Source organism: Staurois parvus, unplaced genomic scaffold (genome assembly GCF_062004578.1).
Source record: "Staurois parvus isolate SC_StPar_1 unplaced genomic scaffold, SC_StPar_1.0 ptg000327l, whole genome shotgun sequence".
NCBI lineage: Eukaryota > Metazoa > Chordata > Amphibia > Anura > Ranidae > Staurois > Staurois parvus.
The window spans coordinates 3,635,500-3,655,030 of NW_028318123.1; the positions used below are offsets into that span (position 1 = coordinate 3,635,500).

The following is a 19,531-nucleotide window of genomic DNA, read 5'->3' on the forward strand; positions in this document are numbered from 1 at the left end:
ACATCTCTCCCACCGCTCTTTAACCTATCCTGCAAAATTTTGCAGCGCAGGAGATTGCTAATCCACTGCTGAAAATGATTGTTCTTTTCATTTTATCCTACTGTCCCCCTGCAATGTTGTCATTCATCTTCTGGATTCTGAGGGAACCCCACGGCTGCACAGTCAATAGGAATAGTCCACGTTACATGGACAGTGACATGGACATCCAAAAAAGGATCCTGCTTGATGTAAACAAACCAAAGTGCAGCGCTCATAAAACAAAACAAATAACAAACCTATAGTAAAATTCCCATGCAAACAAAATAACTCCACTGTGAATTGTAGGTGAAATAATTTTCATATAAATCTCCACATAATGGTGTAAAAAACTCCTCCAGGTGAAAAAAAGAACACTCAGTGCTCCCACACCAGTGCCGAGATTAAAAGTTTGCTATGAATGCTATGACCCTCAAAATGAGAAGTTATAGAACAATTAAAAGTGATTAGCTCAAATCTTGCATATATGATGTCACTACATCATATATCAGCCTTTTTCAAGCAAGGTGCCAGGCACCCTGGAGTGCCTTCAAGTTTCTTCAGGGTTGCCTTGGCAAAATGCCTAAAAATTGCCCAAAAATTGTATCCAGTTGGTGAAGCAAGCCTGCCTTCTAGTTACTCAATACACAAGTTTTCATTGTGTTCCAATACAACCTTCTAGCCTCTGGCATCCTAACAACCAATTATGTCTACACGACATCCTTGTTTGACCCTCCCCTGTCCCAGAAACTGAGGGAGAAGAGAAACACTGGAATACTAGTCGGTACCAGTGTGCAAAGGTGTAATTGCTTTGGAAGAACATATCATCTCAAACAGTGGGTGTCCTACATTTGTGGATGTTGCTGCAATATATAAAACTGTTAGTTTCATTTTTTACTTTTTAGAATGGGGTGCCTTGAGATTGTGCATAATTCTAAAGGGTGCCTTGACTGAAAAAAAGGTAGAGAAACACTGTCATATACTGTATTTCTGTAGCCACTCAGGGGAATGTGCTTGGAAAAATGAGAACACTCCACATTTGTAAATAGAAATACATTTACTTTGAATTTATTAGATTTACCTTCCCAACCTACTGTTTTCCATGATTTCAGTAGGTCTAATTAATAAACTAGGATGTGGTAATTCTTACAGCCACTTCTAGGCCTTTTTTCATTGACTCTTTTATCACCGGTATGAACACCAACATTGTATATTTGCTGCAATAACTTGTGGCTTGCAGTATATTGGGAGCACAACAAGTGCCTTGAATGTTCAGCTCAATTAACATATTGATAATATCGAAAGAGGTTATAGGGGGACATAGTGTTCCTAAACACTACACAGCCCATCATAATAAAGATCCAAGTACTCTCCTTCTGGTTAAATAAACCCCCCAATGGAGAGGGAGTGCAATAAGGCAGGGGATTTCACAGTTGACGTCCCAGTGGAATCTTTGAGCTGCAATCTTTTTCCCCTTTCAATATGAATGTGGAATGGATATACATGTGTTTATTAATAACGCATAGTCCTCTGCCATTTTCATGTTCTGCCATGTGTCATTTTTATTTTTAATGTCCTTTTTTCTTATTTTTTTCCTATTATATGTGCATTATTGTAATTTGATTTTGTAATTTTTGTATTCAATTGGTTTTTTTAAAGGATAAGTTCACCTTTGGGAATATGTTACATGTTCTGCCCTTTTTTAGAAGCCTGCAGCCTTTCCCCTATTCCAGCTTCTTATTGTGACAGCGGGGCAGGGATCATCTCCCCACACCCGCTGTCACAATTTGAAAAGAGTGTATCCATGTGTGGCTCTGCCCACATGGCCACGTCATTCATTCACAGAGTTCTGTTAATTAATTAATTGCATCTACCGCTGGCCTTTGTGGCCGGCATCTTGTAGTTCTCCATGAACTCTGGGGCTCTGTGGACTCTGCTGTAAGGTGGGGCTCTGTGGACTCTGCTGTAAGGTGGGGCTCTGTGGACTCTGCTTTAAGGTGGGGCTCTGTGGACTCTGATGTTAGGAGCGGTACTCTGCTGTAAGGTGGGGTTCTGTGGACTCTGATGTAAAGTGGGACTTTTAAGACACAGATTTAAGGGGGACTCCTATGTGTAAGAGGAATACTGTTGACTTTGATATAAGGGAGAACTCTGATGGTAACATGGCGTCATCCTGACTGCACATTCTATACATTTTTCTTTTACTTCCTCCTGACCAGGGGCAGACTGACAACTCATGGGGCCCCCGGACAACAGGGGATCATAGGGCCCCTGTGTCCTCGCCCACACTCAAACCACACCCAAAAAAGCCTATGAAAGTTACCAGGGACATCTCATGGGGCCCCCTACTGACCCTGGGCCCTTGGGCAGTGCCCGAGTTCTCCAATGGTCAGTCCGCCCCTGCTCCTGACCCATGTACTTATACAGTATGCTGTACATAGACCTGATAAAGATGCTTATTCTCTCAACTGTTGGTTTAAATAAAGTTCTTCTTTAAAGTGTAAGTTCACGTTTATAGAAAATCTGTAAGATGACGACCTAACACTGGACCCCTATCCATCCCCCCGGTCCCGCGGTACTTACCTTCCACAATCCTGCGCTGTCAGGCTTCTGCATGCAGTTCCACTAATTGGGGGATTTGAAATCCTTGTGGCTTTTCTCCTCTCCTTGCAGTGCTGACAGGAAGTGCCATTCATGTGACAGTGCTGACCAATTAGAATCTGTCTTGTCCGTATTGGCTGCACGGTACAGAGACAGCGCAGGATCATGCGAGGTAAGTACAGGGCTTGGGGGGTGTAGGAAGGGTGCAGCGTTATGTCACCTTACAGATTTTTTATAAAGGTGAACTTACACTTTAAGGTAGGCTCAGTAAGGCAGCCCATACATCAGTCATTTTTTTTGTTCAACCAGCAGGTTGAACAAAAAAATAATTGAATTCCCACATCCACACATTTGACACCGCCCTGCTAAGCAACTATACTCTGCCCTACTGATTTCTGTTTCTTTACACTCTCCCATCCCCTGCCCCCTTTTTAACTGGTTTTTAACTGCCCCCCCCACATCAGACCGGCTAGATCTGGTCCTGGAGCACTGGTCAAATAAGGAGAGGAGACAAGGAGAGGCCAATGAGGAGAGGGGACGAGGCCAAACCACAGCTCCTTGTGTGAATGGACACACGGAGCAGCGGCTCAGGAACATGTCTGCTTGGTTGCCACTGCTCTGTGTGTCCATTCCCACACGGAGCTGTGGTTTGGCCTCGTCCTCTCTCCTCATTGGCTGACTGGCTGTGATTGACAGCAGCGGGAGCCAATGGCTCCCACTTGCTGTCTCAACCAATGAGGCACTCCTGGCTCCTCTTTTCTGTCGAGTGCCCCCATAGCAAGCAGCTTTCTATGGGGGCACATGACAGAAAGGCGAAGCCAGGAGCGCCATCAAAGGACCCGAGAAGAGGAGGATCCAGGCTGCTCTGTGCAAAACCACTACACAGAGCAGGTAAGTATAACATATTTGTTATTTTACAAAAAAAAAACTTTAGTATTGCTTTAAGCTCCTCCTAGTAGCTAGTTATGAGCGGTTTTTTTTCTGCCCCTAGAAAAAACTACAACTAGTGTTATCCTATGTGTCCATGCACACTATTGTAGGCTAGAAGCAATGTTCAAGCTTCAGCTTCTAGGAGCTTTGTTTGCATTCTTGGATTGATTTGCCAGCAGAAAAAAAACTCTGAACGCTCCTAAATGCTACAGCGCTACTAAAACTCTCCTAACAGCTTTTTTCTAGCTTTTTTTTTCCTGCATGTACTGTAAAAACAGTAATAAAATGTTAACGCTCCTAAAACGCTGCTAAAAATACTTACCAGCATTTTAAGCTTAAAAAAATGATAGTGTACATGGAGCCTAATTGTAAGTATGCCTATGCTTTACGTGAGAAATAACTTTAAATAACTTTTAAACTTACAACTTTGTGAAAAAAAACAAATGTAATTTAATTTCTTCAGTTTTTAAAAACTTCAAAAAACTCACCATGCCTCTTGTTAAATACCTTAGACTGTCTACTTTCCAAAAAGGGAGGTCCTTGTACTGTTCTGGCATTTTAGAGCCTCAAGAATTGAGATAGCCTGCCAGTACAGCAAGATTGATCAATTTTCAAATTTGCTAATATTTATATGCTGTATATACCATGGTTTTGTAGACTCTATGGGGGTTATTTACTAAAGTTGGAGAGTGCAAAATCTAGTGCACCTCTGCATAGAAACCAATCAGATTCCAGGTTTTATTGCCACATATTAAATGAACAAACTGAAATTAGAAGCTGATTGGCTGCCATCCACAGCTGCACCAGATTCTGAGTTCACCAGCTTTAGTAACTCTCCCCCTATAAATTTCATACAGACTAAATATACAACTAATTGCTTTTTTTCACCAACAAAATGTAGCAAAATACATTTTGGTCTAAATTTGTGAAGACAGATTATTTATTTGCAAAGTTTCAGAACAGAAACTGAAACAGGTCTTTTTTTCCTTTATATAGAAAAAAAAACAGTGGTGATTACATTTCAACTAAATAATACTCTATTGGTCTAAAAATATGATTTCAAAAATTTAATGTAGGTACAGTGTTACATGATGGAGTAATTGTCATTCAAAATGTGCCTGGGTATTAAGGGGTTAACATTCTGGTCTTCAATTGGTTAAAAAAACTTAATTTACAGCTCTATTTTTATTGGCCATGTATAATTTATACTTGCAGTTTTGATCTGTACATTCCAGGTGGTAAAGGTATGGGTGGACTGGAAGGTGGAATACGAGTACCAGGAATACTTCGCTGGCCAGGTATTATTCCTGAAAATACCTCTGTTGATAAACCGACAAGTCTAATGGATATATTCACCACTGTAACGAAGCTTGGAGGAGGCACTCTGCCCCAAGACAGGTATGATATTTCAATAAACTATTGTGCTGCTATTACACTTTAGTAAGTTTTTTTTTTTGTATGTAGTTAGTATGGAACACGTTTGCACTGTTACTGCAAAGTTTGAGAATGAGCAGACAAACAAATGTTGATTACCAATCAGATTGGTTATTGTAGACTATAAATCCAACCAACAAAGACTTATGAATTGAAAACACTTGGGGCTGGAGCTTAGGAGTTGCTGAAACATCAAGATTTCTATCTATAACCAACTATTTTTACCTCCAGAATACTTTGCACTTTCAAACAATATGAGGAAGTAGGGAGGCTGCCATTGCTGACCTTTTTCTTGGCTACATGTTAGTTCCTTAGTGCCTTAAAAAATGCAATAGTAAAAGTGTAGCGCTTATAAATAACAAAACATTAAATAGTGCAAATCTGTGCAAAATAAATATACAATAATGAAATATAGTGCAAATGAAAATTCCCCATAAGTCCCCCATATGAAGTGCAGTTCCAGTGCTGTTCTCAAAGAAATACTAGCTATGTAAGTCCCTTCAAATCCATGTGATCCAAAACCAGAATGTGAAAGCCGCTCCACCAATACACCACTGTGTATGCAAATACGCCCTTACCAAATGATATGATCACCTCTCGTGGCCCTGCCCAATGCATTTCGTCATAGCAGACATCATCAGAGGGAGTGGCAAGCTGATGGCGTCTGCCTTGAAGAAACGCGTCAAAGGGGCCACGGGAGGTGACGATGTTAAGCAGATAGAGACCCAGAAGTGAATGTTTGTATGGCATGAGCAGGGGAGGAAAGACATTGTGAGAATATATGATTACTGCTTGGCTTTTATCTTTATTCCTGTGAGTATTTTTAATTCTAATAAATTGCAAAGTTTCCTTATTTACTACACTATGAGAGACCTTTTTGTTTCCATTTACCTTTGTGGATGCCCCTGTAACGTTAAGGGGAGCTCTACTGTTCAAGATATACATCCCAGCGTGGATTGTTTGGAAGTTTATATGACCATACCTTAACCAGTGGTCATATAATTTGGTAAGGGTGTATTTGCATACACAGTGGTGGATTGGTGGAGCGTCTTTCACATTCTGTTTTTGGTTCACATGGATTTGTTCTTTCATTGAGAACGGCACTGGAACTGCACTTCATATGATGGACTTTTTATGGGGAATTTTCATTTGCACTATATTTTATTATTGCATGTTTATTTTGCACAGATTTGCACTATTTAATGTTTTGTTATTTATAAGCGTGACACTTTTACTATTGGATTTTTTGGGGTTTGTATCATTATTCTTGGTGTTAGCTGCTATTTTTTTAGTTGTGAAAATAAGGAGGCAAAAATCGCCTCTAAGTGCAGTATGTAACATTATTTATTGGGAAGCAATATAAAAGCACTCACATTGTATAAAAATGATGAAGGCTCTGGTAAGTAGAGTGATAGCCAAGTCCTCGGTGCACTGGCCGCATCCGCGCTGCAGGAGACTATGGATGTCACAGAAAAGCTGGCAGGCATATGAAATCTCTGAAGATGGCATCTGGAGTGCACCTTGGAGCGCAACGTTGGTGTCAGCGTGATAATGTATGAGAGACCAGCATGCAAAGCGATGCGTTTTGAAGCATACGCTAAACCACTAAGGGCTGAAGCACGCTCCCTTCTTACATTTTATACAGTGTGAGTGCTTTTACATTGCTTCCCAATAAATATCATTACATACTGCATTTAGAGGCACTTTTTTCCTCCTTAATTTCACACAGAGCCTGCTACAGCCAGAAGAGCTTGCCCTAGTGCTATATGGACTCATTTATGACGTTGGACTTTAAGCATTCATCTTGTGCCCCTTGCCAATAAGATTTGGGAATCTGTATGCACTGATTTCCTCTGCTTTTAGTGGTTTTGTGTTTCTGTATTTTTGTCGTTGTGCCTGAGCGCAGATCTTATATACAGTACGTGATTCTTAGTGTCTAAAGCCTAGTACACATGATCAGAAAATCAGATGAAAAAAAACGTTTTCGAAGCAATTGTACAATAATCTGATCGTTAGTACAAAGGGACTATCGTTAGTCGAAGGGACAAGCACAAAACATTTTTTTGTACGGTACCAGATTGTACAATTTTCGTTTAATCAATACAATATTTTTCCAAAACAAATTGGAAGAGCAAGACCACACATGTTCAGAAATGAAATAATACATTACAACACACAATACAACACTTTACATCACTTCAGAGTTGTATTCTGTGTTATGAGAATTTTTGTAACCTTAGTAACCTCTTCATTTCGATATGAGATTAGCGTGCAAAAAAAAAAACTGACGATCATTTGTCCGATATTCTGATCATGTGTACTAGGCTTAATGCTGGCCATACACGTATAGATTTTTGTTAGAGAATTTTTGTTCTAAGAATTTTTGTTTTAATTTTTTAATCATTAGTGGGGTCAAATAGATGTTCACGTTTGACTACAGTGACAGGAAAATTTGAAGGGGCAGGAAGGAAAACTTTTTTCAATCAAATTTTCAGACAGTGTATGTGGCTGTCCTTCAGAAATACAATTCCTTTCAAAAATCAAATGTTAAAAGCAAAAGACAATTTTTGAAGGACATTCGTGCATTCATCCAGTGTGCAAAGAATTTTCATACGACTTTTCGAACGAATATTCTGGTCCAAAAAATAACCCATATATGGCCAGCTTTAGGTTCTTAACGTGTTTTTAAAGACCAAGGATTTTTACCATGATGCACTCTCTGCATTAAGTTAAAAAACCTTCCAAATGCAGCAACCCCCCCCCCCACCCTCCCTTTAAACACTTACCTGAGTTCCCTATTGATCTATTGCGGTGCCTGGCTATAGCTCTCCTCTCTCCTTTCTCTCATGCAGCTGTCAATCAAGTCATGTGAGGAGGGAGTGGAGGTTGGGCCAAGCCAGGCTGTACTGTATGTGTCTATGGATGCACACAGCCTGGCTCGAGTAGTGCACGCACATGGGGGCAAACGGAGAAGAGGAGGAACAAAGAATGCTGGCGGGGACCCCAGAAGAGGAGGAATGGGGCTACTCTATGCAATACCATTGCACAAAGCAGGTAACTATAACTTGTTTATTATTTTAAGGGAAAAAAATCAACCTTCACTTTAAAGCTAAGGCCAGCCAGACAGTTTCAGAATGAGGTCAGTCGTGGCAAGCTTTATTTATTTCTCAGTGCAAGTTTTCTTTAAACTGTGTTTTTAGATTTATGTGTTTTAAAGATATTTATCCAATCCATGAGTAGCACTGTTTATATTATATTTATTATTAATGCAAGAATTATATAACCAATGGATTATTCTCATTTGCTGAGACAGCAGTGGGAGCCATTGGCTCCTGCTACTGTCAATCACAGCCTGTGAGCCAATGAGGAGGGAGAGGGGTTGGGGCCGAGCCGCGGCTCTGTGTGTGTGAATGGACACACATAGCAGTGGCTTGGGAGTGAGCCTGCTTGGGTGCCCCCATAGTAAGCTCTTTGCTCTGGGGTCACTTGGCAGGAGGAAGGAGCCAGGAGTGCCGGCGGGGGACCCAAGAAAAAAAGAATCAGAGCTGCTCTGTGCAAAGGCACTGTAAAGAGCAGGTACATATGACATGTTTGTTATTTTTTTTATGAAACAAATTGCTTTCAGTATCACTTTAATCCCTTTTGTCCCTGTAGAGCCTCCTGTACCCTGTCCCTGTCAATTAAATGTCAACGTCTCTATTGCCCACTGAACGTCCAGCACTAGCCAGGTTAATGGTGGAGATGGAGCTTAGCATTGAAGGGGGAAGGGCTCATTTCAGTTTAGATGGACATTGCGGTTCTGTGTACAGCCTCACAGAAGAACATTTAAGGCCTTTTGAAGAACGAAGGCCTCTTAAGTGATTTGGTAACTGATTGTGGGCCACAATGAAATGAAGTGGTTCAGAATTTTTATTTTTTTGGATAGCATAACAAACATTTTTTCTCTGCAGTCACTGAATAACGGTGAGAGGGAGAAGAGGAGAAGCCAGCTTTCAGTGGTTGCAGGAGAAAATGGTGAAGATTGGTTCCTGTATATGCCACTGCTCTTTTCCAAGTGTAAAACAGAATATGACAGGGAGGCTGCACAAGCCCTCTGGAACATGGGGCAGGATCACCATTGCAACCTCTGACGCTACACCAGTGGTTGGGGCAGTGGTGTATTTAGGTTTTGTGCTGCCCTAGGCAACACAAAAATTCCCCCCTCCCCCACAGAGAGAGACTGACATTGACCAACAACACCCCAGCCCCCCCACCCAAGAGAGCCTTCCACTACTAGTGCCCCCCATACACCAGCCACCATGCCCTATGGCGACAGAGAGAGACACTAACCTTCACAGCTCTGGAAATCCTTGGGAAAGAGAGTCGGCTGTACATACACCATCATGAAACCCGCAGCCTCTCTCGGAACCCACCAGGTCCCCATGCCATGCGTGCCCCTTCTTCCAAGGGGCAGTGCCGCGCCCCCTGAGAAATTCTGCCCTAAACAAGTCCTTACTGTCCTGAGCCCCTATATGGCTGCTTTCACATTTATGTGCTGTGGTTTACTCACATCATGGGTGCAGCACAGTGCACCCATGGCTTTCCTATGGGTTAGCTGCACTTTGCCATAGACTTCTATTATATTTTGTGGCTGTGGTGCACTTTCGCAAAGTGCACCAAAACCCCTGAATGCAGGTCCTGGTGCTAATATGCCCATTGCAAAAGTACAGTGCATATGTTGTTTAATGCACTGACCTTCTTTTCCTCTTCCAGCTTCTGCTGGCATCGCTTTCCATTTCTAGGCTGCTGGAATGGTCCCAGGTGAGGTGCACTTGGTATACTTCACCTGGGACAGGAGTCAGCTCTACAGAGGAAGCATTGGCTTATGTGGCTCCTGTTCTCTCTACTGTCGCCTACTTCCTCCATTGCCGGCGTGATTCATTCTGATGCTTTGGGATTGCGGGTCAGCAAGCTCAGATCATGATCAATGGGTTGCCGATCTCAGGCATAAAGTCAAGGACCACATCACAGGGCTCTGAGGGCCACAGGTTGAACACCCTTGATTTATGGTCTTGTTATTGTTAATGGCAGTGTATGCTAATTGTAATCTTTTGTTTCATTATATTGTGAGTTATTGTTTCCTTGGTTCTAGGATCATTGATGGAAAGGATCTAATGCCTCTGGTGCAAGGAACTGTACCTAATTCTGAACATGAGTTCATGTTTCATTATTGTAATGAGTACTTGCATGCAGTACGATGGCAAGACAAAAACAGTAAGTAAAATACAATATATAATTTACAAAAAAGTAGCTTCTTATTTATTTATTTTGCTTACACACTAGATAATTCTCTTTTTGTCCCTCCACCTTATGTCAAGTAGAGGGAGCTTCAAGTACCATCCACTCTATGTGTATGTCATGTAAATGCATGCAGGATCAACTCCTAGAGTTTAACAACTGCAATGCATCATATTTTAGCATGTGCCAAGAGGAACCACTCCACATATAGCTGGCTCTATATGAACCCTTACCTATCAATTGAGAAAGTAAAGATACTCCTCTTCACAACAACCTACAGCCGATATGAATTAATGTCCACACAACAGGAAAAAGTAACAGTGACAGTCCACAAAAGGGTTACTAAAAACTTTATAAAAACTTTATAAAGAGACGCTGCTCCTAAATGTAAAATGTAGCTTGTTAAGTGTAGTTGGAGGCTTGCTAGAAGCCTGGGTGTGAGTTAGAGAATGTATTTCAGGTCAGGCTGGAGGGCTCTACAGGTCAGTCCTCTGGTACCTCCCCCTGCTCTAGAAGCTTGGAGAAGCTTCTAGGAGTCAGTAGGTAAAGGCAAGGAGGAGCTCATCTGCATATTCATGGGAATCTGACCAATCTCAGGCAGGAGGCCTGGCAGCATGGCAGACTGGCCTATAAATATGAGAAAGGCTGGCCAGCAGGGGAGTCAGGTGGAAGAGGAATGGTTGAAGTGCTGCTGTGTAGCCGGAGAGGGGGGCCAGGAAAAGGGGGGTTCTGCCTCCAGGATGGAGGGAGGAGGAAAGCTGAAAGAGGAAGCTCCGCTGCCCTGCAGTCCACTAGGGAAGGACTGCCTGCATAATCTGGAAAATAACCAGCCCAGCGGAAGGCCTGAAAGCAGTTCTGGCTATAGCTGCAGGACAAGGACAATGTGAGTACTTCTATAACCCCAGGGCCTATAAGGGAGAAGTCTGCTAGATGCAAGTTCTTGACAAATCTTCAGAGGACAGTTTAGTGCTTACCCAGTCCCTTGCCTTGGGATAAGATACTGTGTTCAGGTGGGCTGGTTTTTTTGTTCACTAAGGGGACAGAGAGCTCTTACAAATTGGGTCTTTGCTAAAAATCCACCCAGGGACACCAGACTCCTATGAGGGGATTACTTTGCTAAAGACCGTTGCTGTTCCTGAGGAAATACAGTCAAATTTTTTTTTGCTTCAGTATGCCAGAGAAGGAAGTTGTGCTCATTTTTGTCATTCTTCAAATCAGATTGGGCATCCCATACCCATTTTCCCTATCCAAGTTGAAATCCCTAATAAATACAAAAAAACAAGCCCATGGACTGTTTCTTGCATCTGGATACAACTTATAAAATGCGTGTTGCCTGGCTGTGCGGGAAAAAAAGGGAACCCAAAGCCAGCAGCTCTTGAGAGGATAGTGCTACAACAGTAAGCCCCAGTTCACACCAATGGGAGCCAAAAGTCATGCGACTATGCTGTGCGACTTCATTTGCCGCCACTCATTGCGACTTCAATAATGCATGCAAGTCATTATGAAGTTGTACAAAAATAGTGCAAGAACCTTTTTTGGAGTCGCTGCAACTTTTTATGCAGTTTTGAAGTGACATGTCGCATGCCAAGTCTCATTGGTGTTAACTAGGGCTAATCCTGCTAGATAACTCAGTGTTTGACATTGTCTTGACTGTAGCAAAAACCGATCTGGCTCTGTAACAGGAGAAGGTAACCCTGACAGTACAGTAAAAGAGGTAAGAAACACTTCTAAAGAGAAACTTCTCCAAATTCAAAAAAGTACTGTTAAATGGATAAATGTTTGTCTCTCTTGCAACAGAGAAATTTTTTGCTCTGTCCACCTACCTTGTAAAGTACAAACCATACCCCTCTTGATTTGTCTGATCAAGACATGCAGCCGCAACGCTTTCAAAATTAGTGTGCCTCACATGTAAAAACATCCCAGCATAGTCTGCAGCAGATAGTGGAAATTAAGCTCTGTCCCTCCTGTGTTGCACTTAAAGAGATAGAACTCCACTGCTAATTCCTGTCCAAGACCAGCACCTGAAAACAGGCCACCAAGTAGAGATGCTCCTTGCTCCCTCACTCCCTACCAGAAACCCAACACGTTTCAAAGGCTATTTCATCCTTCTTCATTGGGGGGTGGGAGCCCCAAAACCACTCCCATATTTTTACCATCCATTTCCTTTTAGTAAACCCCACCCATGTTGCCACACATATTGTTAAACTCTTTTTGTAACTTAAAATAAACAAAACCAACCCTTCACCAAAAACATCAAAGGATATATTACAGATTGGCACAGGAGATGGATTTCAATGAAAAAAGAATAGGGAACAAACTTTTAATACTGCTTCTAATTTTTAAGTTATATATAACAATATTTCTAATGAAATAAAAACTTGATAAAATAAGACTAAAATTTCAGCTTCATAGCACTATAAAAAAAAACAAATAATGTTAAAGTCTACATTCAGAAACAATTGAGTACTGTCCATGATACTTTTTGTATTTGCACTAAGATACAATTTTTCAGGACCAGCTTTCAGAGTTTACCCCCTTCAAGGTCCGAGCAGTACTGAAAATTGTATGTTAGTGCAAATAAAAAAAGTATCACGGACAGTACTCAATTGTTTCTGTCACAAATGCACTAATACTGCTACAATCACCTCAAGCAAAGTCTACATTCCAACCCACTTCTTTGTGGTCTAACAGGGATATCACATCTCATCCCCCAAATGGACCACTTTTTGAAAGGCCAAAAACTTTAGATTTTCCATATTACAATTCTGGCACACTGTTGTGGAGCACTGTGGTGTGTTTTCCCCTTCAAGAGAGGCTCAGTGTGTGATCAGGGCTGGCTCCTGCATAAGGCACGGTGCCAAGATAGGGGGGAGGTAAAATCTGAATCCCCAGCCACATGCTGGCGATTTGGATTTTTTATCCTTGCTACAGCCATGTGTTTTTTTAACACATTCCTGTCCAGTATTGTGGTGTGTGTACTTTAGTAAAGCCAACTTTTGGCTTTCAATGTAGAAGTGATGAAGTGATACAAGCAGTTGTGCAGCAGCTGATCACTTCCATAACTGCCAAAATGTCCCCCTGCCCCCTAGCATGACCCCTGCCATATTTACTGGGCTCCACTCTCCCACCTGAGGGCCCAGTGCAGTCATGGTGGGTGTCACTGGGATAGACAGCAGGAACTTAACAAACAACCATCTCCTGAGCCTTCCTGTCAGGGACCATCACGACTCATGGGTCTGCACATGCGTAGGTGTCTGTCAAGACATGCAGGCAGCAGGGCACTAGGACCCAGGCGCACCCGTCACCTATGATGGTGCTGGGCAGGCACTAGGACCTAGGCTGTGCCTGTCAGGTGCTGAGCGGGCTACTTAAACCAGCCCTGCACAGACAGAAGTTGCCGTATGGTCTGATCTTGTTCCTGTGTTCCTGTTGTTTGAGATTCGTTGCTGACCTGCCTGGACCTGACCCCTGCTGACTTCTCCTGCTCTGACCCCTGGCTAAGTTTGACCTCTCTTTTGGATATCCCTACCTGATCTGAACTACTGGTACCGATCCCGGCGAGTGACCTGACTATTCTTCTGCCTGCTGCCTTGTACTACGCTGACCCCTCTGTTACTGACCTGGCCCTTTTGACCATGCTATTGCTCAGCCATCCATCTGACCCGCACGGATTAGCTGCTACTCTCCAGACCTGTCTGCCTCTTCACGTCAGGCTCTCTACCTGTCATTACCTCTGGTGATTCCTCTACCTCAGGTGGGTGTACTCAGGGGCCTCGACCTGGTCACTGTCCGCTCCAAGCCCATCCCCACCATCAGGGGCTCTGGTGAACAAGCGGACTGGGGCTTAGACTCCGCGCCCTGGGGAATCCTGTCCTGTAGACTGCTAGAGTACACCAGGTGGTCCATAACACTTCCTCTTGTCCGGCCCTGTATGTGATATAGAGATTTCTACAAGAGCTGATCTGTGAGGTGGACAGGGCAAAAACATGTATCCATTCAACAGGATTACTGTCTTTAATAAGGAGTCTCTCTTTGGGAAATGTTTATTATCCCTTTAAGATAAGGTCAGTGTTACAGAGCCAAATCAGTTTGTGCTGCAATCAAGACAATGTCAAACACAGCAGGATTATTGTTTATAGTGGCTGGCCTCAGATGATACACAAAGATGAAACACATCATCCTACATAAGATGTACCTGTTTATCCACAGTCATCTGTCCCCTACATCCATTCAAAGTGCACAATTTACACAGGATATTTCAACTCTGACATGCAGGGGACGGGGAGCTGAAGTGAACCTCAGTGAGGAGAACTTTAAAAGCAGATTGGAAGTCAGGGACACACAACCCCATTCACACAGCACATGGGGTTAGAGCCGAGGCTGTCAAGCACAAGCTGTGCCCTCCCGTCACCATTTTTCTCTTGGTGTCAGGAAAACTCATCAGAATTGACTCATGCTGACAGACAGAAATTACACTTAGTGCTCTGGATTGAGACACACTGAGGGATATGCTTTGTTCATATTCTATGCCAGGTTTTCAACCACTTTAACCACTTGCCTACCGGCACTTTTACCCCCTTCCTGCCCAGGCCAATTTTCAGCTTTCAGCGCTGTCGCACTTTGAATGACAATTGCGTGATCATGCAACACTGTACCCAAACAAAAGTTTTATAATTTTTTTGAGACAGATAGAGCTTTATTTTATTGGTATTTAATCACCACTTTTTATTTTTTGTTAAACAAACTGAAAATTTTGAAAAAAAAAGTTTTTTCTTAGTTTCTGTTATAAAATTTTGTAAATAGGTAATTTTTCTCCTTTTACTGGTGTGCGCTAATGAGGCTGCAGTGATGGGCACTAATAGGCTGCACTGATGGGCACTAATAGGCGGCACTGATGAGGAGGCACTGGTAGGTAGAACTGATGGGCATTGACAGGCATCCCTGGTGGGCATTGACAGGCATCACTGGTGGGCACTGAAAGGCAGAACTCATTTATGGCGCTGATAGGTGGCACTGATAGGCGGCATTGACTGGCACTGATAGGCGGCACTGACTGGTATGGATAGGAGGCACTGACTGGCACTGATAGGTGGCACTGATAGCACTGATAGGCTGCACTGATATGTGGCATTGACGTGCACTGGTAGGCAGTGATATGTGACACTGATGTGCACTGATGGGCAATGGTATGTGGCATTAATGGGCACTGACAGGTGGCACTGATGGGGCAACAGTGATCAGTGCAAATGTCCCCTCTGAGCAATGCCGCTTACCTTTCCTCTTCTCTCACATTGTCAGTGTGAGGAGAAGACTGCCGATAACCGGCATTTCCTTGTTTGCATGCGATCAGCTGTGATTGGACACAGCTGATCACATGATAGAGCCTGTGTCATCGGCCCTTTACTGTGATCAGTGATCTGCTGTGCACCATCGATCACCGGGGAGCGTGCATGCACAGATAGAGCGGGAGGACGTCCTCCCAGAACGAGAGAACCGCCGTCCATCCATCATTTTCATATATATTGGGCAGGAGGCGGTTAAGAACTCCATTAATTTTTTGTACATAAGGAATATTCACTAGGAGAATTGGTTATTTACACATATATCAGTCATTAGAATGACCCCAAGGCATGAGGAGCTCAATTTGTCAACAGCCATAAGAAAAAGAGTATTAACCAAGTGCAGACACTCAAGTGGGCATCCAATGTGACAGATAGGAGAGATCACAGAACAAAAAATAATGGCGATAGGCATGAATTTCTGGTAGCTGTGCAAAGGAAAAAGAAAAGTTGATTTCGAGCACAAGATTAAACTGACTAGATGTGTTAAAGCTGGAACAAAAAAAATATTTAAAAAATTGGGTAGAAAGGTTTTCAGGATTAAACCATTCTACCCCTAGACCCCTGTCATAGAAGCTATAACTAGAGTCTACATAAAATATCACAGGCTGTTAATGGTAACATAGATAACATCATCAGCTCATCATTAATGCTCAGAATGAGTCTTCAGTTCCCTGATGCCCAGCCTTCTGCCTGATGGCCTCTTTGGTATTTGTTGTGTGGCCCTCAGATCCCAACAATCAGTAGTGTGAGCATAGAATTGTAAAGCAATGGCAGTGATCTCTAGAAGTTTCTTTTACACTATTCCCAGTCTCTGTGGAGGTTATTTACTAAAGCTGGAGAGTGCAACATTTGGTGCAACTCTGCATAGAAACCAATAAGATTTCAGGTTTTATTGCCAAAGCTTAACTGATCGAGCTGAAGTTTGAAGCTGATTGGCTACCATGCACAGCTGCACCAGACTCTGAATGCATCAATTTTAGTAAATCTCCCCTTGTGTCTGAATGTATTTAGTCTCCAACAATATCTGTAACATATCCGCAGTCTCCAACTCTCTCTAGTATTATGGCCATAGATAGTCTTCTATAACAGTACATATAAGTGTAGCCCTTTGGTGATGTCAGGGGCTGCAGTTGAGGATATCTTTACTTCATAAGGCCCAAAGAGCAGGTGTCCCTATCAGAGTGATCCTACAGAGCAGGTGTCCCCATCAGAGTGACCCTATCAGAGTGATCCTATAGAGCAGGTATCCCCATCAGGTGTCCCTATCAGAGTGATTCTATAGAGCAGGTGTCCCCATCAGAGTGACCCCCATAGAGCAGGTGTTCCCATCAGAGTGACCCCCATAGAGCAGGTATCCCCGTCAGAGTGACCCTATAGAGCAGGTTTTCCCATCAGAGTGACCCCCATAGAGCAGGTGTCCCCATCAGAATGACCCCATAGAGCTGGTGTCCCCATCAGATTTGTGAACGATCACAGTGTACCGCTGAACTGGAAAAAAAAAAAGGTACCTTCTTTTTTTCATGTAGCACTGACCTGACTGTGAGTGCAATTTTAAACCCAAATTCTCACAGTCAGGACAGCAGTGCTACATGCTACATTTGCTTGCACCAGATTACATGGCATAGTAGTATCATGTGAGCCAGTTGCTGTGTGTTTGGTAAAGTTGCTGTATGTTTGGTGAAGTAGTGCATGCGCTACATTTGGTGCAGCCCACCGTGAATTCAACCCATTCAAATGAATAGGCTGAAATTGCACTGCACCCAGATTGCGTTCCTGTGTGGTTCATGGCGTGATCTGGCTTTAAAAGCATACTACTCCATTTTAAATTTGTCACTGTTGCCTGAGGAGGGGATTGATTAAGAATCTAGAAAAGTTGCAAGTCTCATGCGACTGATTAATAGCTCATTTTGAGCATTCATGATGTGTTGGAGATGTTCCTATCTGGATTTATGGAAGATGGCAATAAGTAATGAAGGTCACGGCACAATATACTGTAAGGCCTACAAATAAGGCCTGGAACCATTTGGAGTACACAGTAGTGCAAATATAAACTGACATTTGTAGATTATTTAGCAGTCATAAGCTACAAATTACTTAGAAATTGTCTAAGGCTGGCCAAACATGAATCAATTATTTTTCATTCAGCCAGTGGATTGAATGAAAAATACTGACCCTATTCCCCCCTCCATACATCTGATGTGGATGGGGGAAACCTCCTGCTGTGTCTTTGTATTCTGACAGCTAGGATACTTTCCCGCAATACACGGACACACACAGATCAGCACCACAGTCTATTGCGTGCGGCACTGATTGAGCCAACAGAGCGATTGAACAGAAGCTGATTGACTTCTGCTAAAATTCACAGTGGCCACACACAGATCTACATTCAGCTTGGCTGGTCCGTGCTGAACTGAATTTCACTCCATCTATGGCCAGCCTAAATCTTTGTTTATGAGGAAATCAGAATAAAAGCAGTGTGTCAACTTGAACAGCAGCACAGTAAGCTCTTACAAAGAACTTGCAAAACGTTAAGAAAGAATTAGGCGGATTAGGTGATTTGATTTAATTGTGCAATCTAATGTTTCTTTGTATTTGTCAATAGGTAATACCACTTGGAAAGTCCACTATATTTCTCCAAAATTCCTAGAAGGAGAAAACGCCTGCTATGGTTCAAAGATTTGTCCTTGCATTGGAGAAAATGTTGTACACCACATTCCTCCATTACTTTTCAACCTTACCAATGATCCTTTTGAAGAGAATCCTCTGCCCACTGATTCTATGACCTATAGAGAAGTGATACAAAAAACCCAGCTAGCTGCAGCACATCATAACTCAACATTGCATCCAGTGCCTCAACAGCTCTATGGGCTAAAAAATATATGGGACCCCAGACTGCAACTGTGCTGTGGAAGCTTTCCATTCTGTTGGTGCAGCAAAGAAAGCGGTAGATAGATTTAGCAGTTAGGCCCCATTCACATCTGAGAGTAGCAGAATCGCGGTATTCTGTCCATGATGTTGTAATGTGCTATAAACTCTCCAAAACATGCAACATATGTTTGGGTGCCATTGATTATCAATGGCACCTAAAATACATTAAAGAAACAGGAGTTTTGTCAGTGTTTTTGGTGCAAAAATGCACCATTCCAAAACGCACCAAAGTCAGCTCCAAAAAAGGGTACAGGAGCATCTTTGATGTGTTTTTGAAGCAGAGAGCAGTCCATTCAAGTGATTGGTGCTACTCCAAAAACACGCAAAAACGCTGCATGAAAACCGCAATACTTTTGCATCACTCATATGCGGATGGAGCCTAGACATTATTTCATCTGCTATGAAAATAATCCACTCACTGTGATTTACAGAACTGGTAATTATAACCATAAATTACTAATTAGCACACTAAAAAGTTCTAAATAAATAAAATAAAATATCCCAAAGAAAAAACACTCACTTTCACCCTTGAAAGCTACACAAGAAATTATCAAATCTTTTCTTTTCCAAATTAAATAAAATTCATAAAAGTATATATATATATCCCCAAGTTTGATTCCAAAAGACTATAGTCCTCTTTTTTTCTTCCAATTATTTCTTCCAAAAATTATCTTATTTTCACTCTTTGTGTAATGTCCAAATATTCATGAACCTCAAAAACCAAAAAAACTCAACATAGTGTATTATCCTTATACAAAATGAAAATTAGTGCCATTAATTGTGAATTACATCACACACTAAAACTGTGCATGTGAGAAGAGAGGGAAAAAAAAAATATATATATATATATATATATATATATATATATCCTAAATCGTAAAGTGGAATGTCGACATTCCACTCACAGCTCAGCGCGGGAAGGGTGCAGTGTAGTCGCTGTTCAAATTTAGCTGGAGGAGAGTGGAGGAGGAATCCCAGGATTGATCTGGACCCAGGAGTCTGAT

At 42.3% G+C, this 19,531-nt stretch overlaps 1 protein-coding gene across 1 annotated transcript in view; it reads left to right on the forward strand.

Moving 5' to 3' along the window:
• LOC149457300 (arylsulfatase L-like) overlaps window positions 1–19,040 on the forward strand; it is a 44,479-nt gene extending 25,439 nt beyond the window's left edge. The window contains exons 7-9 of the mRNA XM_089683870.1: window positions 4,782–4,944; window positions 10,112–10,233; window positions 18,202–19,040. Coding sequence (XP_089539996.1) covers window positions 4,782–4,944; window positions 10,112–10,233; window positions 18,202–18,551 — 635 coding nt within the window. The 3' untranslated portion in view covers window positions 18,552–19,040. The remainder of the gene's footprint in view (window positions 1–4,781; window positions 4,945–10,111; window positions 10,234–18,201) is intronic.
• Window positions 19,041–19,531: the final 491 nt, after the last annotated feature.